This window comes from Meleagris gallopavo, chromosome Z, assembly GCF_905368555.1.
Source record: "Meleagris gallopavo chromosome Z, MGAL_WU_HG_1.1, whole genome shotgun sequence".
Classification (NCBI taxonomy): Eukaryota; Metazoa; Chordata; class Aves; order Galliformes; family Phasianidae; genus Meleagris; species Meleagris gallopavo.
In genome coordinates, this window is record NC_139435.1 from 8,236,441 (window position 1) to 8,261,013 (window position 24,573).

General features: G+C 49.0%; 1 protein-coding gene across 1 annotated transcript in view; it reads left to right on the top strand.

Moving 5' to 3' along the window:
* Positions 1-22,246, top strand: part of GALT (galactose-1-phosphate uridylyltransferase) — a 37,878-nt gene extending 15,632 nt beyond the window's left edge. Inside the window, exon 10 of the mRNA XM_085213105.1 lies at positions 21,781-22,246. Within this exon, the coding sequence (XP_085069231.1) occupies position 21,781 (1 nt within the window). The 3' untranslated portion in view covers positions 21,782-22,246. The remainder of the gene's footprint in view (positions 1-21,780) is intronic.
* The last annotated feature ends 2,327 nt before the right edge of the window (positions 22,247-24,573 follow it).

The window sequence follows — 24,573 nt, forward strand, 5'->3', positions numbered from 1 at the left end:
TTCCCCACTGCTTCAGTGCTGCTCCCTGCTAGGCAGAGCAGCAACACCTTGCTCACTAGCATAACACAGATCAGCTTATTTTCACGGTGTTTGTTGTCTGTCTGTTTCATTAGTCATCTCGTTGCTGAGCAGTTGTGCCAGATCTTCTGGCAGCTTTCCAAAATCAAGTCCTTTTCTGATAACCCTTACGTGTGTGATGTTGGCAGAAGCTGTGGTCACCTGTGTGCCTCAATTCCAGGCCCATCTATGAGTTGACTGAGCAGCACGGGCCTTCATGCTCCATCCACAGAGCCTTGTGTCCTGACCTCTTGGCTCATCTCACTAGGAAGAAAACCTCCCTGCTCTTCTGCTGCCTTCCTTTAGTGATCATTTTGCTGTTGGTCTTACTGCTCGCATTAAATCTGCCAGAGCCTACATATTTTCAGTTCCTCATTTGGACAAGCTTTCTACTTGTGAAGACCACCCCGTTTCCTTCACTTTTCAAATGCCTTTTTCTCCAAGAAGAAACATATGTATTCAAAAAGGCACCTGTAAACATCTCCCTTGCCACAAATGCACATGGGCTCTTTGTCTCTTTATCTCATTTTGATTCTTTTAGTAAGTGCTCTCATTGCAGTGTCCTTCCCCTTTTTCAGGTAAACAATGACAGGATGGGATTTAGCTGTCCCTGCATGCATATGATGGTCATGTCACAGTGGGTTTTGGGTACCACTGCCTTGGAGGACATGGTAAAGTGTTACAGATCCTTTTGTGGTCTCAGACACAAACTGCTTTTGTGAAGACCTCTCTGGTGCCAAGAGTCTCTGAATCACACAAAGAAATGCTCTATAAATGTTGGTTTCCAAGAGCTACCAAAACCATGGCTAGAAGGGATCTTGAAGGAATACTTCAAGCTCAAAATGGGCAATGATGACTTTGACCTCCATGTGGTCACTTTCCATTTTGGAAACAAACAGCTGTTCAGCCTGCAAAAATGACTGATTAGTAGAGGAAGAAGGACAGGCCTTCTTTCAGAATCGTTGCTGTCAACCTTTCCTTGTGCAAGAGAGTTACCCTCTTCATTAGAAATCTTGCAGCTTGCAGTGTTAACTGCCCACAGTTGACGCTGTTTTTATGCTCTGGGCAGTTCCCATGATCACTCATGCTGTACCAGAAGCTGTCCCCCAGCCATGCATTACTTTATGCCTGCAGCAGAGCCAGCACTCAAAGTAAATATGTATTCATGGCAAGCTCCAGCATAGCTGGTGGGATCTACCAGGCTGTTCCTCAGACCATGGTTGTTTCCTCCATGTCTTCGAAGTTCCCACCTCATTTGGAAGCCATATCACGAATGGGGGAATCTCTGTGAATGGGGATAGGGTGGGAATCTCTCAGGAACTGTGTGCAGCACTGCTGTGGCTTCCTACAGCTCTGCATTCCTGGGTCCATGTCTTACTGTGGATCCATGTGCCGGGTCCATGTCTCACATGGGGTGATGGGATCAGGCAGGAGGGAGGCCAGTGGGATGAGCTCCAAATCCAGCAGCTCACTAGATGTCTCTGTTCATTGCAGAACTCAGCTGAGGCCAAGATGGGGAGTCTTTAGCACTAAGATCAGCCAGATGAGCAGGGGTCTTGCAGTATTAATTAAACATCTGGAGAATTTGGCAAGCAGCCCACTTAATTATCCCTAGTGCTCAAGGATGCTTTCAGGAGTCCTCCCCTTCTATCCCTGCTCTCACGGCTTCTTCCTTCCAGCACATCACTATTGTCTTCACAGGAGAGACCCTCACTTTTGGTCCTGTGGGGAAAGATACTGCTCCAAGTGTCTTTCAGCTATCACACATACTGCATGTACCACAGAGTGCTGGGCAAGGCAGAATGAGGTGCTCTGCTGTTCTTGTGAATTGCATTGAGATTTGTTTTGGGTTATCCTGGAAAGAAATTGTATCATTTGCAGTGCATTTTTTCCTTTTATGAAGCAGATCATGGGCAGCTGAGTGAAGTAGCTCGGTGTGTTTCAGAACCTTTCAGGCTCAGATTGCACCTGCTCCTCTGCTCTGGGGCATGTTTCCAGCTGTGTGTCACCCAAAACTTGTGCAAGCAGCTCTCCATGAGCAGGGCATCCAATTGCCTTGTCCCATGGCCTGCAATGAAGCTGGGAGGGCAAAAGGGTCTTGGCATAGGTGCAGAAAACTCTGAAGTGCCACTAACAAAAATGGGGCAGCCAGTCCCTTGATGGTATTACTTGGAGGGTGTGTGCAGAAGCGTGAAAAGCACTAGCAAAACACATCTGCCACCTGGATCCTTCCTAAAGCATGATAGTGGTAAGCTATGGGAGACAGTTATTTTCCAATTAGTAGGCGGGAGACACAATGAGACAATTAGCCACCAGTTAACAGGATGAATGTGATGACCACATTCCCTGCTTACTGATGTTTGGCTAATTTACCATTGGTGGCCTTGTTAAGCAGTTAAGAATTGCACAGGAGGTGCAGTGGGCTGGAACGTGCAATAAGGATACAATAGCATGTGGCTCACGCAGGTGACATTCATTACTCCGCAGGGTGACAGCCCCCATCCCACATGGCTGTCCCTTTTCCCCCGTGGCTCTGCCAGCTTTATTTCACAGAATCCCAGAATTACAGGATGGCCCAGGTTGGAAGGGACCTCAAGGATCATGAATCTCCAACCCCCCTGCCACAGGCAGGGCCACCAACCCCCCCATTTAATACTAGACCAGGCTGCCCAGGGCCCCATCCAACCTGGCCTTGAACATCTTCAGGGACGAGGCATCCACAACCTCTCCGGGCAGCCTGTTCCAGCACCTCACCACTCTCTCTGTAAAGAAATGCCCCGACATCCAACCTCAATCTTCCCTCCTTCAACTTAAAACTATTTCCCCTTGTCCTGCTGTTATCTACCCTTTCAAAGAGTTGGTTCTCTTCCTGTTTGTAGGCTCCCTTTAGGTACTGAAAGGCTGCAATGAGGTCACCCCACAGCCTTCTTTTCTCCAGGCTGAACAAGCCCAGCTTCCTCAGCCTGTCTTCGTACGGGAGGTGGTCCAGTCCCCTGATCATCTCTGTGGCTCTCCCTTGGACCCTCTCCAACAGCTCCCTGTCTTTCTTGTACTGGGGGCTCCAAACCTGGACACAGCACTCCAGATGGGGCCTCATTGGGCAGAGTAGAGAGGGACAATCACCTCCCTGTCTCTGCTGGCCATCCCTCTTCTGATGGAGTCCAGGATAACACTTGCTTTCCAAGCTGTAATCACACCCTGCTAGCTCATGTTGAGGATCTGTTGACCCTCAGGTCCTTCTCTGCAGGGCTGCTCTCAAGGACTGCTCCTTCCAGTTTGTATAAATGCCTGGGATTCCTCCGGCCCAAGTGCAAAACCTTGCACTTTGCTGTGTTGAACCTCATTAGGTTCACCCAGGCCTGCCTTTCCTGCCTTTCAAGTCTGTTGAGGTCCCTCTGAATGGCATCCCTTCCTTCCACCATGTCAATTGCACCACTCAAACTTGCTGAGGGTGCACTCAATTCCGTCATCAGTGTCATTGATAAAGATGTTAAAGAGCATCAGTCCCAAGACCAATGGGGGACCATGTCAAAGGCCTTGCTCAAGTCCAGGTAAATGACATCGGTCGCCTTCCCCTTGTCCACCAATGCTGTCACTCCATCATAGAAGGCCACCAGATTGGTTAAGCATGACCTTCCCCTGGTGAAGCTGTGCTGGCTGTCTCAGATCACATGCCCCTTCCTCATGTGATCAAGCATGTTGTCCAGGAGGATCTGTATCATGACCTTCCCAGGCACAGAGGTGAGACTCACTGGCCTGCAGTTCCCCAGATCCTCCTTGCTCCCTTTCTTGCAAATGGGAGTGACGTGACCCTTCCTCCGGTCATCTGGGACCTCACCTGACAGCCACAACTTTTCAAATATGATGGAGAGTGGCTCGGCAACCACCTCAGCCAGCTCCTTCAGAACCCTGGGATGCACGCCATCCGGCCCCATAGACTTGTACGCATTCAGTCTCATGAGGCAGTCTCAGATCTGCTGTGCCCTTACAGTGGGGGGGGATTTACTGCCCCGGTTTCCACCTAGAGGTTTAGGGATGCAGGGCTCAGAGACGTGAGAAATACTGGAATCCTGGCTGCCAGTGAAGACTGAGGCAAAGAACTCATTCAGTACCTCAGCCTTCTCCTCGTCCACTGAAGCCAGCTCTACTTTTACATTTACCCAAGGAGGTACACTCGCTTTGGCCTGTCTCTTCTGGCCATTGTACCTGTAGAATGTCTTCGTATTGTTTTTCACATCCCTCGCCAAGTTCAGTTCTGCCTGTGCCTTGGTTTTCCTGATCCCACATCTGCAAATCCGGACAGCATCCTTGTATTCTTCCCAGGTGACACGCAGTTGTTTTCAGAGCTTGTATGCACCTTTCTTTGCCCTCAGTATGCCCAGCAGGTCCTTGCTGAGACAGCTGGTTTCCTACCTTCTCTGTCTGCTTTCTTATTCAGAGGGATGGAGAGCTCTTGTGCTCTCAGAAAGGCATCCTTGAAGAGTAGCCAGCTCTCCTCAACATCTTTGTTTTTAAGGACAGCATCCCAGAAGATCTTGGCCGACAGTCCATTGAAGAGCTTAAAGCTCCCTCTTCCAAAGTTCAGGGTCCTGATGCCACTCTTTGCCAGGCCCACATCCCTCGAGATCATGAACTCGACCAGGGCATGGTCACTGCAGCCCAGGCTGCCTCCAACCTTAATGCCTTTAGTGATCTCCTCCACATTGATGAGCAGCAGGTCCAGCAATGCTTCACCTCTGGTAGGTCTTTTCAATACCTGAACCAGAAAGTTATCATCAGTGCTAAACTTGTCCTCAGGTTGGCTCAATATAAACACGTCTCTTGTGACTGGTATCATGGAGAGGTTGCATAACACCATGAAGAGCAGAGAAGAGGGGAAGCATTTGTGATGGCCCCTTGGGAATCTGTAGGATGGGTTCTGCATGGTACAGAAGTTGTAAACTCCCTCACAACCCTGAAGAACTCCTAGAAGTAGGGAATGGCTAAAAAACATCAAGATGCCTGGAATACCTGGGATGTTTTTGGGCCCTATTTGGGCAGTGCATCCTCCGTGGCAGGAGAGAATCAGAGAATGACTTGGATTGGAGGGGGCATTAAAGTCCATCTAGTTCCAACTCCCTGCTGTGGGCTGGTTGCCCCTACCAGCTCAGGCTGCCCAGGGCTCCATCCAACCCAGCCTTGAGCACCTCCAGGAATGGGGCACCATGGCTTTCTGGGCAGCATTGTCAGTGCCTCACCACTCTTTGAGTAAATAATTTCTTCCTAATGTCTAACCTCCATATTTCCCCTCCTCCAGTTTAAACCTGTTCCCCCTTGTCCTATCACTATCAGGCTATGTAAAAGGTAGTCCCTCTCCTGCTTGTAAGCTCTCCTCAAGTACTGGAAAGCTGCAATGTGGTATCCCCTGAGCCTCCTCTTCTCCAAGCTGAACAAGCCAGGCTCCCTCAGCCTGATTTCACAGGAGAGGTGCTCCAGCCCTCTCATAATCTTTGTGGCCCCCCTCTGGACCTGCTCCAACAGCTCTATGTTATTCTTGAACTGGGAGTCCCAAACCTGAATGCAGTACTTCAGATGGGTCTTACAAGGGCAGAGGAGAGGGGGATGATCCCCTTCCTCCCCCTGAGAAGTGAGGTCTTGCAACAGCTGCTTTGTTGCCTCACATCTCTAAAGAAGAGAAGGGAAGAGGCGATGCTCAGCCCAGCTCTGAGACAGGCAGAGGGTGGTGTGCCTACGTATGTTTGTGTGTCTGTGCCAGAACTGTGCCACACTACTTGCCCTGCTGTGAGCTAGAGGTAATTAGCTGGAGCCCAGTGTGATGCAGCCGGTAGAGAGACAATGCCTGAGATATTCCGAGGGCATATGGCTAAGCAACCTGTTAAACACTTCTACAAATCTAACAAGATAACCAGCCCCCTGGGAAGCTACGCAAACAGTTGTATTTCCACTTGGAGGGGATGAGTGACCTCCACAAACGTTGAGCTGTTTGCTGGGAGACGTGGGGGCAGCATGGGAAGAGCTCCCCAGGGCCATGGAATGGAAACTCAGAAAGCAGCTTGTCTTCAAGGATTTGCCTCTTTTCTTCCCGGCTCAAACGAGAAGCTGCAGAGACAGCATGAAAATGAAATATAACTGGCAGGGATACCCCATTTCAGTTCTCCTGCATCTCTTACAGCTCCCTGTGGTCCCTGCTGCCTGTCTGCAGAAGTCCATAGCAAAGTGTTATTGAGCTGCTGGAGCTGATTGAATTTTTTTCATATCCTCAATGGGCCACATTGACGAGTGCTGCTTTGAACAAGAGAGGACATTGTTAGCCACTTGGCAGACCTGGTCCTCACGAGACTCACACAGCGCCTGGCTGGGGCTGCTGAATGAGCAGGGTCTGTTCTCTCTGTCATATGGGAAGTGATGCAGGTGTCTGCAACAAGGATGGAGGCTTAGATTACACTCACCTTGATACCATGCTTCAGTAATACTCTTACTTCCCACAGCCTCTCTGTGCCTCAGGTCTCTTTTGGAGAGTAGATCTCTTCTGTCCTTCTTCTGTGATTCCACCTGGGGGGATTTGATGGGCCCCAGATACATGCTTGGGATTAAACTGTTTTGGGAAATGGACCTTCCTGGTCCTGACTTGGGACCGTTTGGGCTTCAGCCTGTTTCTGAGTTGCTCACCTGCTGGCAGGCTCTGGAGACTATCCACCACCATAAGGGGCAGAGAGAGACAACCTGTGGCATTAAGTAAGGGTCTGAGGCCCACAGAGCCCCACAGCAGATTGATGAGTGAGCACAGACTCAGAGACATTATCAGGGATGATCTTCAGGGTGCTTGGCTCGTCTCTGGATTTTGTGTTGTGCAGCTCAGGCAGTGAGGGCACAGTCCCTCCCCATGCTGCGGGCAGGAAGCACAAAGATTCCTGAATCTTGGAGATGGAGGAAGAAGGAGCACTCAGCTTTTGCTGTTTGCAGAGCACACATCCATCCATGTTTTTCAAACTCCCTGTCATTTTTAACACAAGAGCTGAGCCATGGTCTGCAGTGCCTTCCTTCTCCAGGGACCCCATCCATGTCTCTTTGGCTTTCTGCTGTGTGATGTTGTCCAGCAATCCATGCACAAGGATGTCCAAACAAAGAGTGGGAACCAACACTACTCCAGCCTGACATGGATGCATTAGTGACTGCAGATTGATCTATGAGCAGGGCTGGATCAGGAGCACGTGCACTGTCATCCAGCTGGCTCCACCAAAGGGAGGAGCAGAGACCTGGCTGCTGGAACCTGTTTCCACCTCGTTGTGTTCTCTGGGGAAAAGAAAGCTGGGGTCAACATCTCAGAGAGCTTATGCTGAGATGCCACGTGCATGGAGGCTGGTGGTGGAACTGGATGGAACACACAGGAGCTGGGTCAAAGCAGTCTGCTGAAGGGCAGTGGCAGCTTGTACGTCCTCCTCCCTGTTCCCTGGGAGCAAAGAACGACCTCGGCTCCACATTTCTGTGGTTTCTTTGCTCATTATAGGAAAAACGGAGGGTGAAGACAGGTCAATGAATCATTACTGTTTGGTTTGGCTGCACCACTGCACCGTGTTTAGGAATGGCTGATATTTTTTCTTCTTGTGAGTTGTTCTCTCTTCCCCTGCTCCTTCGGGTTTTGGGGTTGTTTTGTATTTTTTTTTCCCCGCGATTATCCTGAATTATTGCAATATGGTGAAACAGCAAAGATCCTCTTCCCTTTGGGTTGGCTTCCCCCACAGCAGATGTCAAATGAAAGAGCCCAGCTTTTGGATAACTCACCCCAAAAGGGGTGCATCCTGGATGCTTCACCCGTCCCATGCTGAGACATTGCAGGGAGCCACTGACGCAGCCATCAGACTCATGACAGCACTTTCCAGGGGGAAAAAGAAGAAAAATCCAGCAACAGCAAAGTAAAAAGGAACAGAATTCCTCTATTTTTTAAATATGTATTTTTCAGGTCCTTGCTGAAACATCTGTTCTGCATTTGCACACGATACACTCATATCTCTACATTTGTTCCTTCCTTCGCTGCTGGATGCTGGGCTTGCATGGCAAGAGGGGGCACACCCTGCAGTACACGGGGACAAGGGAAGTTCCTGTTTTGGAGTGCAGTGTCCCCGTGTGCTGTGCTGGAGACGCACCTGCTTCCTGCCATAATAACAATGGTCCTGGAGACACAGAGGGCAATTTCCTCTTTTGAATCTTTCCTTGGTTATTATTTGTCCTAATTCCTTACCTGTCATGGCACAGAATCTGGGAATGAGAGCTTCTTCTTGCATGTCACTGCCTGATTACATGGTGCCACAAGAACTTTCCAAAAATTATACTATGTAGGTGGCACTGTCTGGAAGAAGACGTGGCAGGAAGCCTATGCAACTCTTGCAGTACTGCGGGGTGCTGAGGATGGGGAGAAGGGGACATCCAGCACTGTAAGAAGTCAAAAACCTCATTTGGGATGAGCTGGATGGGGAAAGGCAAATCTCACTTGGAAGTCAGTTGCCCAGATGGTATTGTTCATGTTTCTGCTGCCCAAGATGGGGTAGGGGGCTTATGGAGAAGGGCTGTTGATTAAGGCAGGAGAGCCCTTAACCACATATAACTCTGCAAAAGGATTGTCCTCCAAGTAGATGAAGGGCTGATCAGGGAACAAGGCATGAAAGATACATCCAAACCAGAGGTGAAGTCTGCAGCACCACAAAGGCGCTGACAAAACGGGTTGCTCTCCCTGAAGGAAGGCTCTGAGGATGTCTCTGCTCCATGGGCTCGAGGAGCAGCTGCCTAATCCTAATTGGTGCATGACCTGTCGAGTTGGACTCAGTGACCCTTATGGATCTCTTTCAACTTGCAATATTCTATGCTTCTTTTCTTCATTCCTGTGAGGTTTGGGTGCTGCGATAAACAACTTTTCTTTATGTCCCTTATTGTTGTTGTTGGGGATAGCTTGAATTAAAGCTGCCTTCCAGCTCACCTACTTACAGGTACTAAAACAGCTTTGCCTGTCCTCTGAGACCCCTATCAAGTTCATAAGAACCAGAGAGAGTCTGATGATGGATGTAGCAGGAGGGCATGAATAGATAACACAGTAGATCAGGAATAAATTAGCAATGGGCAGTGCCTCACCTAGCTCCCTCTAGCCCAAGCCTCCTGCAGCACAAACATTCTCCCCATCTGCATCTCTGGATGTGCTATTTCATCTGGTTTCAAATGTCCCAGGCTTTCCTTGGGATAAACTTCTCTACAGACTCATAAATCTTCTTGTCAGGAAGTTTTTTTCTTGCTACAGATCCAAAATTTCTCATCGTTTCACTTGTCTCAGTGTGGCTGGGGAGAAAGGCTCCTTGCCCTGACCCACAACCATCCCTGCATGAGGTGTCTGTCTGCAACAGTGCTCAGGATGATAAGGAGTTGGGGTCTGAAAGCCCTGTGGGCTCTCTGGGCTGCTGCTTGTGTGCAGCAGACAGATGAGCCTGGAGGAGCACCTTGCAGGTTAATCTCAAGACTCTGAACACGGCCAGGTTGTGTTGCAGATGTTGATGCCAGAGTGTATTTGTTCATTTCACAGTTTTGCTTATTTATCAGATCCTGTGATCATTAAATTGTGCATTACCATTTGGCATGTGGCAGGTTTTAATTCCTATGGCTGGTTTATGCCCTCTGCAGGTATTAGCCTAAATGCATTTCCTGACAAGTGATGGATGCTCCGAAAAGCCGTGGCAACATATTTATTGATCAGAGCTCTCTGTAACCCCAGCTCACTAATGCAAGCTCTCGCAGCGCCAGGAACTGTTGTCTCCTCAGACTGTTTCATTAACTCAGATGTGAGGGTTTGGACTTTCCTTTCACGCAGGAAGAAGTAAATCTTGAGTGGTGTCAGCTCTAACAACAACTCCAGCTCAGTAAGTAGGGCAGACCTGGCCTGTGCTTGGCAAGGGGACCTCTGGAATCATCCCATGGCAAGAAGTGACAGATAACCTGTGCAGTGCTAACAGGCCCAACGTGAGCTCCTTGCCTTTCCATGCAACAGCTATGTGTGTTCCTGACATTCCCTCTCTGCAGATGCAAAGCACTGACCTTGCCTGCTCTTCCCAAACCTCGCATGAAGGAATCCAGGGGATAAGAACCAGAATCCTTTAAAATGTCTATCTACTTCTGGGAGAGAATAGGGAATACAAATGAAGGATGTTCTCTCACATCCACAGTCCATCAAAAGCAGGGGCTTCATGAGATGCAATGGCCTTGTAAGCAGGTTGTGTCCAGAACTGTTGGTCCTGGGTGACCTGCAAATCTCCTCTTCAAAATTTGAGAATTGCTTCATATCTGGAGCAGAGCATGGCAGGCAGCTTCTTAGCAACCTCACTCTACAGTATCTTGTGGGTGAAAGCACCTTGCCTGGGGCAGTTGCTGATAGCTCCAAAACTTCTGTTGCCTCTGTCCTCAGCTCCAGTGATGAGAAAAGATTTCCTCACTCCAGAAGAAAAACACAATGGTTGCCCAATGGTAGTCTCACTGGCTTCCCAAGCCAGATTTTTTAGACTGCCCAACTTGGACCTTGTAGAATCATAGAATCATTTCAGTTGGAAGGGACCCTTAAGGGTCATCTAGTACATCTCCCCTGCAATGAAAAGGGACATCTACAGTTTGATCAGGTTTCTCAGAGCCTGGTCTTAAATATCCCCAGGAGCCACCACACATGGAACTTGTGTCCAGTCACTCCACTCTGCTCCCAAGGGTCATGACAAAACTTCAGCCCTACACCATAGGATGAGATGGCATCACCCAGGGGGCTCACTGCAGATCAGAGCCTTGCAGGAATAATTTCATGGTGCATGAGAACTGCTGTGGGGATCTGGGAGTGGAACAGATGCTGGTGAAGCTGCCAAGGTCAGATGGGAAGAGATGAGAGATAGTGGAGAGCTGCTGGGAGGTAGGGTGGGTTTCAGTTCCTCAGCTGTGGGAAATGCCGTCTGATTCAAACCTGGCAGAGATGTCGTTGGCTTCTAGAAAAACAGTCTCTGCTCACACTGGAGCTGAGCAGCAGCCCACACGTTGCAAACATTTCCAGAAATCAAGTCCTCGCCCTTTCTCCTGAGGTTTGCATGACCCCAAGACTCATGGTGGGAATAGAGTAGACTGTCAGGAAGGAGATTCCCAGTGGTGGACTGATGCTGGAGCGCTGCTCAATGGCTGGCTCTGCTCCCTCTGGCCAACAAACAGGAATGGAAGGGTGGAAGGAGGTGAATTTATCACAGAATCACAGAATCACAGAATTATAGGGGTTGGAAGGGACCTCTAGAGATCATCGAGACCAACCCCCTGCCAAAGCAGGTTCCCTACACCAGGTCGCACAGGTAGGCGTCCAGGCGAGACTTGAATATCTCCAGAGAAGGAGACTCCACAACCCCCCTGGGCAGCCTGTTCCAGTGCTCCATCACCCTCACCGTGAAGAAGTTCTTACGCACATTCGTGCGAAACTTCCTATGCTGCAGCTTATGTCCGTTTCCCCTCGTCCTGTCTCCACGTACCACTGAAAAGAGACTGGCCTCACCACTATGGCCGCCACACCTCAGATATTTATAAACCTGGATCAGGTCCCCTCTCAGTCGTCTTTTCTCAAGGCTAAACAGACCCAGTTCATTCAGCCTTTCTTCATAGGGGAGATGCTCCAGGCCCTTCACCATCTTTGTGGCCCTCCGCTGGACTCTTTCCAAGAGATCCCTGTCTTTTTTGTACTGGGAGCCCAGAACTGGACACAGTACTCCAGATGAGGCCTTACCAGGGCAGAGTAGAGGGGGAGGATCACCTCCCTCGACCTGCTGGACACGCTCTTCTTAATGCACCCCAGAATGCCATTGGCCTTTTTGGCCACGAGGGCACACTGCTGGCTCATGGCCAACCTGTTGTCCACCAGGACGCCCAGGTCCCTCTCTGCAGAGCTCCTCTCCAGCAGCTCATCCCCCAGCCTGTATTGGTGCATGCAATTATTCCTCCCTAGGTGTAAGACCCTACACTTGCTTTTGTTGAACCTCATCCGGTTTCTTACTGCCCAGCTCTCCAGCCTGTCCAGGTCTCGCTGAATGGCAGCACAGCCTTCAGGCGTGTCAGCCAATCCTCCCAACTTCGTATCATCAGCAAACTTGCTGAGGGTGGCCACTATCCCCTCATCAAGGTCATTGAAGAAGACGTTGAACAAGACCGGACCCAGCACAGACCCCTGGGGGACACCACTGGTTACAGGTCTCCAGCCAGACTCTGCACCACCAACGACAACCCTCTGCGCTCTGCCAGTCAGCCAGTTCTCAAGCCACCTCACTGTCCACTCGTCTATCCCAACTTCCTCAGCTTTGTTATAAGGATGTCGTGGGAGACAGTATCAAATGCCTTTCTAAAATCAAGGTAGACTACATCTACTGCTCTTCCCCCATCCATCCAGCATGTGACAGCATCATAGAAGGCCACCAGGTTGATCGAGCACGACCTCTCCTTGGTGAACCCATGCTGACTACTCCTGATAACCTCCTTTTCTCCCAGTTGTCTGGAGATGGTATCCAGCACAAGCTGTTCCATCACCTTTCCAGGGACAGAGGTGAGGCTGACAGGCCTATAATTACCTGGATCTTCCTTCTTGCCCTTTTTGAAGACTGGAGTGACATTGGCTATCCTCCAGTCTTCGGGGACCTCCCCTGTTATCTAAGACCTCTCAAAAATGATGGAGAGCAGTTCAGCAATGACCTCCGCCCTCAGCCCACGTGGATGCACCCCATCAGGTCCCATGGACTTGTGGACCTTAGTACTGCCTAGGCGCTCACGCACGTCCTCTTTCCTGACTAAAGGGAAGTCTCCCATTCCCCAGACCCTCTCATAACCTCCAGGGTGTGGGATTCCTGTGGGAGAGCCTTTTCACTGAAGGCGGAAGTAAAGAAGGCATTCAGTATCTCTGCCTTCTCAGCATCCCCTATTATGGCAAAAGGAGGTTGATTTGGTGCAAAAGGAAGTGGGTTTGGTGGTGCCACCACTCACAAACTGATGCCCTTTGCTCTGTGCGAGTGTTCCTATCTCTCCTCTGCCAGATGTCCCCATGCTCATCACCAGCAGCCTACCAGGTTTTTCAGCTTCCAGTTGTCTGCACCACTTGGTTCTAAATGTTAAGGAAAGAGATCCTGAGGGGACTGTGGGGCTCTTCCCACCTTCCTCATCTATCCTAAGAAACCAGCTTTTGCGAGGTGTTGGGCTGGATGATCTCTGGTTGGGCTGGATGATACATGGCTCTGTAATTCTGTGATTCCTTGTCCACTTCTGGAAGCTGGTGAGGAGAAGGAAATATTTTATAGAAGTAAACTGAGTCTTATATTAATAGAGAGAGATTACAGCTTAATGCAAGATAAAGAACGAAACCAAGTGACGTGTTAATGCAGTGAGGGGGAAATCTTCTTTGTCAAGCAGCATCTCAGAATGCATTGTGTTGTGGCTGTCTTCTGGAAACTTTATTCCACCATTGTAAATCTGGTTTTCGTGATCCCATAATTTCAGACTTACCTCTTGTTTAGAGCTGGCCGGGTGGAGCCACCTGCAAACAGGGAGACACAGCTGCCTGTATGGCCTCAGGAAGGGCAGGAAATGCACCAGGAAATACAAAAGCACTTTCACAAGGGTTTTAAAAAACCAACAACAAAACAAATATTCTAAGCCCAAACTTGATATGGTTTGTTTTAATTTCCAGAGAAGGATAGTACCCAGCTGGGTTCCTCCTGTGCCCATGTCCCTTTGAAGTCAGGGTCAGACCCTGGTGATTGGTGTAGCATCCCAAGCTGATCTGTAAGTAACGGTGTGGCAGCTGCTGTGCTCAGTGCTCTGCTCTCAGGCTTCAGCTGCTGATTGAGGTGAGAGTCTTTGCTCACCAGGTAGAGGAAATCAGGCTAGCATCAGAATATAAAGGATTGTTTTAATTAAACCTGGTATTTCCAAGCAGCCAAATGGAGGAGGCAGTTGGAGTCAGGCAGAAAATTCCATGCAGAATAAGACACATTTTCCCTCTACAAATGGAGCAAGGCAGAGCTAGAACAAGGCTTTTCCTTTGTCTGGAGAAGTATTTGCCTCTCAGGCCTGTGGGATGGTGACTTCAGGACCATCAAAGAAGGGCGGCTGTTCTATGATGATGTGAAGGAAAAACTCCATGCCCTGAGATGCTCCAAGGATTTTTTTGCTCATCAAACATGGGGATAAGGTTGAGGGACATACCCCACACTCTGCTCCTGGCTGCATTTCCTACATCTGCCATGATGATGAAATCCCCATTTGGAGACATGAATCCCTTGTACTGGTCTCTGTGTGCAGGACTTGTGCTGAGCACAGAGCTCCTCCTGCCTCCTTCAAGGTCCCTGCATGGCAGAAGCAATCCAGGCAAAAGCACATTTTTAAGTGCTTTATGGCCCTGCATAACAAGGTAAATAGCAGAACTCCCAAACAGCACAGCTGGCCTGGGAATAGAGCTGGATTTGGAATTGAGCTTCACCAAACTGTTGGACAAGAGATCACTGCAACCAAATAAATTCAGAAAGACAGACTGGCAGATGAGGAGCTTTGTATGCCTCGGTGGTATGCTCAATGAACTGTGTCGTACCTGGGAAACGGGCTTTTCAGAAACTTTGGAGATCACAGAATTGCAGAACTGCAGGGCTTGGAAGGGACCTCAAGAGATCATTGAGTCCAACACACCTGCTAAAGCAGATACCATACAATAGGTTGTAGGTAACCTACAATAGGTTGCACAGATAGGTGTCCAGGCAGGTTTGAATATCTCCAGAGAAGGAGACTCCACAACCTCTTTGGATAACCTGTTCCAGTGTTCCATCACCCTTCCCATATAAAAGTTCTTCTGCACATTTTTATGGAACTTCCTATGTTCAAGTTTTAGACTCCTTGTCCTACAGGTACACACCACTGAGAAGAGCCTGGCCTCATCCGTTTGCCTTCCACCTCCCTTCAGATATTTATAAACATTTATCAGATCCCCTCTCAGTCTTCTTTGCCTAGACTGAACAGATCCAGGTTACTCAGCCTTTCCTCATACGAGAGATGCTCCAGGCCCTTTATAATATTTGTGGCCCTCTGCTGGACTCCTTCTAGGAGATCCCTAGATCTTTTTTGAACTGGGGATCCCAGAAGTGGACACAATACTGTAAATGTGGCCTCATCAGGACAGAGTAGAGGGGGATGATCACCTTCTTTGATCTTTTGGCCACATTCTTTTTAATGCATCTCCACTGGCGTTCTTGGCCCCAAGGGCACACTGTTGGCTCATGGCCAACCTGTTGGCTTTCAGGTCCTTCCCCACAAACCCCCTCTCCAGCAGGTCATTCCTTCACCTGTACTGATGCATGCAGTTATTCCTATCCAAGTGCAAGGCTCCATATTTGCTCTTGTAAAACCTCATCAGTTTCCTCCCTGCCCAACTCTCCAGTCTGTCCAGGTCTTGTTGAATGGTAGCAAAGCCTTCTGGTGTCTCTGCCACTCCCCTCAGCTTTGTATCATCAGCAGATTTGGTGAGGTGGACTCTATTCCATCATCCAGGTGGTTTATGAAGATGTTGAACAAGACCAGACCTCCTGCCAGGCTTTGTGCCACTGATAGCAGCCCTCTGAACTCTGCCAGTCAGCCAGTTGTCACCTCAGTTGACACTTCAGTGTACACTCATCTATCCTACACTGTCTAAGTTTCATAACAAAAATGCTGTGGGAAATGGTGTCAAATGCCTCGCTGAAGTCAAGATACACAACATCTGCTGCTCTCCTTGCATCTACCCAGCCAGTGATGACATCATAGAAAGCAACCAGGTTGGTCAAGCATGATTTTCCCTTGCTGTATCCATGTTGACTACTCCTGATAACTGTCTTCTCTTCTAATTGCTTGGAGAGGGTATCCAGAACAAGTTGTTCCATTGCCTTTCCAGGGATGGAGATAAGGGTGACTGGCCTGTAGTTTCCTGGATCCTTCTTTTTGCTCTTCTTGAAGACTGTAGTGACATCGGCTATCCTCCAGCCTTCAGGCACATCTCCTGTTTGCCAAGAGAATGCTCAAGGGCTCCAGGACCAGGAGTATGGGCCAGGAGCAGAGCTGGGTGTGGGATGTTTCATAGAACAATCAGGCCATAGGGTCCAAGATGGAAACTTCCCAGCTTGTTTTGTGCAACTTGTTGATATTAAATCCTCAGTTTCATGCTTAAAATAAACACAATTGAGAAAAGACATAAAAATATGCTGGTATCCACAGGCCGGGATACGCTTGCACGCCACATATCTGGAGTTTCAAATGTTGTGTTTGCCCAGAATGCAGCTTCAGCAAAACCAAAATTATTTGCAGAAAGGAGTCAGTTACAAAAATCCTTCCCAGCTCAGAAATTCTGGGGGCAAAAGCAACAATGACTATTCAAGTGAAATTGCCTGGCACAGTTTTTTCAAACCGAAGAGCTGCAGATGAATTGAAATAGAGCTGCTTCAGAATTGGAGCAAATTTAAACAAACAAACAAGTACCCTAAGATTTGCATGAAACTACTTGAAATGATCAAATGAAGATACATCAGTGGCCGTCCTTCTGCCCTTGAACTGCAGGCTTGTAGGAAGAGAGAAGGTATCACATTCTTGTCTCAGTGTGAGACAGGAGACATTCCTTAAATCTCAAATATTTCTATGGATCAGAAAACACTTCTTTTTTTCTTCTTTTTTTTTTTTTTTCTTGATAGTGTCTCATCTTCTGATGTGGCTTAATGGGTACTTCTGCCAGGATGTTTTCATGGTGCAGCAGAGAGGTTTGTCAGCTGTCTGCATCCCTTCCACAGCTGCAACCAGCTGATCTAACACGCATATGAAAATCTTAATTAATCAGCAATTAGAAATGGCAGCTTGTCAGTTTGCATACCTTGGCACCTCAAGGTGCAGGCTCTGACGTGCTTTCAGAACATCATCCCTGAAGCAGGCATACACTACTAAACTGTGGGCTTTGCATACATCCAGCCCAATATTAAGGAACAGAAAATGAATAGAGATTTGTTGGGAAGGTGCCCCAGATCCTAAAGGGGCTGTGAGCTGTTATCCCTCCTCCATGTCTGGCATCTCGAAGGTCACTTGGATAGCTGGGGCCCAGGAATCCCTAAGATCATTTCAAGTATCTCTGTGATCTCACAGCTCATGCCTTGTGTCCCTTGTTTCCATGTGCCACCACCAGCCAGTCTAGTTGGACCAAAGCACTTTTGTTCCACCCAGCCTGCAAAAACACGTCAGATTACTTTGTTTTGGAGGCTTCTGCACATCCTCTAAAACATGTCTGAGATGAGATGCAGACCTCTGATGTGTGACCTCTGTGTGTAACAGATTGCCCAGAGAGGCTGTGGAGTCTTCTCTTGGGAGATCTTCAACAGCTACCTGGACATGGATGTCCCTGCTTGAGGTGGGGTTGGGTTGGATACAGATGGATACTGCCAACCTCAGCCACTCTGTGATGCTGTGGTTCTGTGTTGAAGCTCACTAACCACTGCTGTGTTCCCTTCTGTAATGCCATGGGCTGTCTGCTTGTCCTCCAAACCTTTGGGACAACTTATTGGGAAATGCTGACCTACAACTCCCCATGTTCAACGCGTGAGACAGCAGCGTTAAGACAAATGACAAGAAAAGGTGCCCATGCTGGCCTATACTTAAAGCCTTACCCACCAGAAGGGATCTGGGAGCAATAGTGAAAGCCATCCAGGACACCCTCATGGGGATATTATTGTGCTGCTGTGATTTTAATACTCTTAGACAGGAGATAACCCATCTCCACAGATAAAGAACAGGAACCCGGCATGAAAAATGTAGCCATTACCTGACTAGACACAGTTTCCTCAGCTCTGGGAAGCTCTGAGTGGAAGTAAATGCGCACAGGATTGAAATTTCAGTCTGCTCCAACTTCCTCCTGGGGCAAGAACTATGCAGAAAGAAAGAAAAAGATTTACTTCTTTCAGAAGAAGCTTAGAGCTCTTTACATGTGTGCCTGGTGCGGCATGCTGACCAGGTCTGTGCATTTCATCTCATTTCATCTCATTTCATTAGAGCTTTAATCACGTTAATGACAGCCCTAACATTTCAGGATGGCTCCGGATCAGCTGCTGAGCTGCGGGCTTTTTGCTGCAATGGGGAGAATGCCAGCAGTCGGACGCTTCTCTTGAGCATCCTGGCTTCCCTGCTGCTCTGCACCAGCACCTCCAAAATAGCACGGCCATTGATGGGGATGGGGCTCTCTGTCCATATACCAGCCTCTTTTTCATTCCAGCTTTCTCTGGAGCACTTTCTCCATCCTGGGTTGTTTTCTGCAGGTCTGCACTTTTGGACTCAGGCAGACCAGTGGCAGTCCCTTTTTGCTTTGACTTTTGAAGCATCACAGTACCACAGACTTTCATAGACTTTTCAAGGATGAAATAACCCAACATTTATTTTGAAAAAATAAAGACAGCTTGATCCATCTGCTTTGGGTAGGGGAACACAAGGCAAATCTTGATAAATGTTGATGTAATGATTGATGCTTCATAAGTATCGCTGAACTACCCTCTCATTGTCTCCTGCCATGACCTTGGACGAGTTGCTCCAACCCTCCTTGCTTGCAGTTCCTGCCTATGGGGAATCAGAGCAATGAGCCCCAGAGAAGGGAGGAGGTAAGACCCTGTTGCACGGCAGGGGCAGCTGCAGGGCTCTGTCCAATGGCATCACAGATGCACACACTGGAAATGAATGAAAGACACAAATCCTGTTGGCACTTCTCTTCTGCATCTCAGGACTCAGCACTGCAGCAGATACAGAGAAGTCTCACGAGGACAGAATGGGTTTCAGCGCAACTCGAAGCTGTGATGAGATGAAATCCCTTGCTGACCTTTGAGCTGCACTGAACACCCCTGAAATGCAAAAAGCTCTCTGCAGGAAGTAAATCCCCATCATGTTTTCCTCACAATGGCTCCAGACCAGCACCAGGGCACATTTTCATTTCAGACTTGAGTTCTCTTTCAGCAGAAGGGTGAGCCTGGCACAGAACTGGGAACATGAAATGTTATCTCAAAGCAGCAACTGCACATTCTATGATTGCATCTGGGCACCTCTCTCCTGGGCAGCTCTCAGCCTCAGCACACAATTCATAGGTACCTCATTGTAACCAGCAAGCCTCAAACGCATATTTAATTGCCTGATATTCATCTCTTTGTGAATCATTAATTACTGAGATCTTGTTTGTTTTTGCATTTATACAACTGAACAGATGCCAGATGACATCGTGCTCATTCTGCCACACTACTTACCTGTCTTTTTCTTGTATAGTGGCTGCATATTTCCTTTTGCAAGTGAATTTTATCCCTGGCATTGTCCTGGCTTCACAATCAAGGCACTGAACATGTGATACAGCAACTCATCAACCTCCAACAACTCAGTGTCTGAAACCCATGGGCTTTCCACCCTGTGTCATCTTGTCAGCCCCTGCAGTCAGGATGTTTTCTCAACAACTGCTGAAGAGCTGGTTGCACCCAACATTTGTGATGCATTAGAAGGAAAATGTTTTTTAAGGTAAGAGCTGTGAAGCACTGGGACAGGCTGCACAGAGATACGGTGGATCCCATCCCCGGAGACACTCAAGGTCAGACTGAAGAGGCTCTGAGCACTTGATGGAGCTGTAGGTGTCCCTGCTCATTGCAGGGGAGTTGGGTCAGGTGACCTTTAAATGGCTCTTTCAACTCAAATACTTCTGTGATTCCATGGTATGCATTCATCCCCATTGACTCCAGCACATTTTTTCCTTCCTGGAGTCACATATTTCAATACATCATGGGAGACCCCACCCTGATGCCACCTCCTAAGACCAGTTTCACATTTCCTGCCAGCAGAATTAAATGATCATCGTTGGTGTTCTCCGCTGCTGCAGGCAGCACCAACACGAGCTATTTGCTTTCAGGCTGGCAAGGGCAGGAACTCAGCCTGTGACCTCAGCCAGGCCTTGCACCAATTGCTCTGTACAGGCTTTTAGAGCTCTTTTAGCTGCACTCAGCTTTGATTGTGCCTGATCAAAATGGCAGCTTTGATAATCTTTGATGATCAGAACCTTTTAGGTGGCAAGTGACAGGGCCAGCACTAGTGTGATGGATTGGGTCATTAGGAACAGCTGTTTCCCCTTTCCCTGCCTTTTGAAGAGACCATGTTTTTCCATGCTGCTCTAGAGGGCTATATAAGGGTGTTTTGGGGCTTGCTCTCAAAGCACAGGAGTGCAGGGCTGCCTATCCTGCAGTCACCCCCCACCTGCTTGGCTTGGTGATGCTGTGCTGGATCTCCCACTTCCTTCAGGGATTTCCAGCCCCCAGCTCCTTCAGGACAGGGAAGCGATTGCAATGACCACCCACCAACGTAAAAGAGCATAAACACAGTGGCTGTAAATACCTCCTTACCCTGGAGGAAGCGAGGTGCTGCCATCTGGTAGTGAAGTTGTTACAACCCCGAGAACATCATCCCAGCCCACCTCCTGCTGCCTTGCCCCTTTCCCTGGCCTCCTTAGGATCTCTGACCTGCAGCTTGGTAAGCTGGTGTGTTCTGAGAGAAGTGATGCAGCCCTTGCACTGCTCAAAGCTTTGCCTTAGAATCGCAGAATCATTAAGTTTGAAAACCTCTAAAATCATCTATTCCAACATTCAACCCATCCCAACCATCCCACTAAGTTATGTCCCTGAGGGACACATCTACACTTTTCTCAAACACTTTAGGGATGGTGACTCCATCACTTCCCTGGGCAGCCTCTTTTAATGCCCCATCATTCTTTCTGAAAAGGAATTCTGCCTAATATCCAACCTGAACTTTTCCTGGAGCAACTAGAGGCTGTTACCTCGCTGCAGCTTTCCAGCCACTCAGTCCAAAGCCTGGAGTCCTGAGTTTTGTGACTAAAACTCAGGACTCAACTTGATCATCATCCTGTTGGCCTCAGCCTAGCAACCCAGCATGTTCAGACCCCCTTCAGTGCCTTCCTACCTTGGAGGCAAAGGAATGCTTCCTCCCAACTTGGTGACATCTGCAAACTTATGAAGGGTGCGCTCAATTCCCGCCTTCAGGTCGCCAATAACAGTATAAAACAGGGCTAGCACCAATACCAACCTCTGCCTTTGGTAGGGTTCCTTGGAGCAGTTTGTTCCTGGCTTGTGTCTGGAGATGGATGTGCAGGAGAAGAGAGGCACAGAGAAATGCTTCCCATAGGACACCTCACTCAGCCCTCTTGCTCTTCTGAGATGTCCTCAGTTTAATAATTTATTATATATGTGGATTGGGAAAAAAAAAAAATCATTTTGTTTACAAAAAAAAAAAAAAAAAAAAAAGGGAGGTGGGGAGGAGGAGTGAGGGAGAGGGAGAAAATTTAACAGAGCCATACATTATAAACAAATTATGCTCAGCAGGCAGGTGAGCCAAGGCCTGCCAGGCAATTGGGAAGGCAATGTGCAGGCAGTAATTGAAAAAAGTGAGACACACACACACACACACCTGAACGGCCGCTCTGTAGCCAGGGCAGAGCTGTGCTGGGACCCTGCTGTCCCCTGTCATTGTGCTGGGGTCCCATGGTGCTTGGGACCAGCGTCAGCAGTGATGCCTCGCTGTGCTCAGGTCATTCCTGTGTTTGTTAAATGTCTGTGAATGAGTGCCAGGGACTCCCTTTATAGCTCAAATGATGGGTTATTGCAGAGCACAAGTGTTAAATGCCTGCTGCAGAGAGTTGTGCCGTCCCTCCGCATGCTGCTGCCTTCCCTTCCTGACTTCTGCCTCACCGTGGGGATGCAGTGGGGCCTGGGGATGTTTCCCATCATTCTGCTTTACCTGGACCACGTCTGCACAGCGGTGACCAGCTCCAGGTGCTTGAAGAACGAGATGTGTGCATCGGGCTCATTGAAGTGAGGCGCTGCCTCTGGGAGCCCACAGCCATGCTTTGCCCTGAGGTGGGAGACCAGACACCCGGTGGGGTAATAGCGTGTACCAGGTCACACAGACGATCCTGGGAAGGGAGCAGACCCAACCTGTGGCCCTGTATAAGGCACGGGGAGTGCTAAAAACAAGACAAACTAAGTGCAGCTGGCATAAAATCCATGCAGTACATTGAACTGTAATGATTCTGACAATAAAGCAACCCAATAAATATTATGAAATGAAAACAGCCCTCCGGGAGCGTTTGCTATCGATTGCTTAGAGCTGGCATTTGTGCAGCAGATTACGTGCGAGACAGGTTCTCGCTGGCTTTTCTTCCATCCCTTTCAAATGCAGAATAAGAAGAGCTCTCTGGAGGGCGCCTTAGAGGGGGACTTCCCCCCTCCTTGTGCTGGGGCTCTGTCAGGAAGGAGAGAAAGATACAGGCAAGCTGAGACATGGGAGAGGGTACTGGTATGAGTTGGGTGGAATGCACCTTGTGTCCTTGCAAGTGTCCTGCTGTTAGAGCCTGCAGAACTGGGGGTCTCCCGGACCCTCATATTGTTTGCAGTGTGAGTGTCCTGGAGTAGGAGCTGGCTGGTGCGTGGGTCTGAGCAGTGGGGTCAGAGCTTTGTCCTGTGCTGGGAGGGATTTGGTGAGGCTGAGAGGGTGATATTCACCGTTGGCAACTTGCAAAGCTGCCATCCTGCCTGCTCTACCTCCCTTACCCTTATCTGAAGCATATGTGACAGTAAATGCTCCTCAGCTGGCCCTGCACGTTGGCCTTGCAGCTCTGGCATCCTGAGCATCCTGGTCATCCCTGGGCATCACAGACAACCTGGGCACTCTGGTCATCTCAGGCAGCCCCAAGTCCCAGACTAAGCATTTTCCTGTATTTCTCTGATCCTGCCTGCTGCTTCATGACTCTCTACCTTCCGTTTGCTAATTAACCCTGTTTCCAACCAGAACCTGCCTGCTGATGCTAATTACAAGAACACCAGCCTGTGAGAGAGAAGTGTAAGGGGGATGATTTGTCCCTTGCTTTCTAACAAGGATACAGAAACTCTCAAGAGATGGAAGGATGTAAGGGAATCGCTCATAAAGCTGAGATTTATGAGACTAAAGACTAGTTATCCCTCATTGGAAAGAGGACAAAATAGCTCCATCTATTGCAGGCACTTCGTATGGCGATGCTGTGACTGACCTCTGCATGGATGACAAGAATGGGCCTGAATCTGCTCACAGATATTTACCAGGATAAATTTGAAATATCTGTGCTGGTGTCAAGTGTTATTACTTGGGATTTTTATCAGAGCAAGCAATAGTAAATTAAGTTTTTTTCAAAGCAAATCAGGAAAAAAAAGAAAAAAAAGCTCAACAAAAAAATGCATTCATGCTGGCTAAAGAGATACAATTCTTTGCTAACTGGAAATAATCATACGCATTTTGCTATCAGTGCCTGCTAAATAAGTCCAGGGCTGTTTATTAATGAGGGCATTGCAAGAACTTTGGAGGGCAGCTCCAGCATTCACAATGATGAGGGTGGATGGGAGCGACTGTCTGGAATCAGCCAGAGGAAATTCAGTGCCTGGGTGGGATAAAGGCATGCACGCAGAGGCAACAGGATGGTAGGAGGGGATTGGGGGGCTGAGACGGATCACTGACATAGTGTGAGTCAATAGTGCGATGGTTTAGCAGAAAGGGCAGCTCACCTCCTGGGATGCATTAATGTGGGCTGCTGGATGGGAGCCAGGGAGAGCTGCAGCGCTTCGTTCTGTGCCGTGTCCAGGTCCGGGTGCTGTGACTGAGGGCACCTGCAGATGAACTGGAGAGCAGTGAGGTGCTTGAGGTCAGTAATGCTGGGGTGAGACTGTGCTGTTGCTATCCCTCAGGCCCTCCTCCCAAACCACTAACACCTGTCCTGGTGGGATTCATCTTTCCACATACACGATTTTTTTGGGTATGCCTTATTCCATGGATGAAGCCATCCCCCATGCTTCTTGCAGGGTATCTCTGCTCCCACCTGCATTCCTAAGGACCACCTGAGCAGACATGAGCTCAGTGACCAGGCAGGGAGCCCACCCTCAGCCTCTGTGCTCTGGGCTTTCCCTTGGCTCCCTTCCTGGGAGGAGCAGCAGGGGAGGGCACACATGGAGTGTAGCCAGCAACCTGGTAGCGTTGGAGCCATGCACCATTCATCCATGCAACAGTTCAGGCTGCAGACTCTGCTCCCACTGCCCAAACGTGTGTCTAGCTCCCAAGGACACATCAACAAACCACACTGATACCGGGAAGTGGAACAGCCCTGGGGCTGCCCTTCTCTCTGCAACCCCATTCCGCCCCTTCCCTTCTGCACAACGATGGCTCCTTGCTGACCGTAAACCCCCCAAAATCACTGTTGGATGGGAGAAGCAGACTGTTATCTATTGCTTGATGAAAGCAAGGGGCAGATGGCTCCACACCAGCTCTGTCCTGCTTGCGATGCGCTGTGCGTAGCAGCTTCTGGGTGACATTAACACTCAGGAGGTGTGCGTACACCGGAGGAATGCACTAACACCAAGCACACCCTGGGGTGGT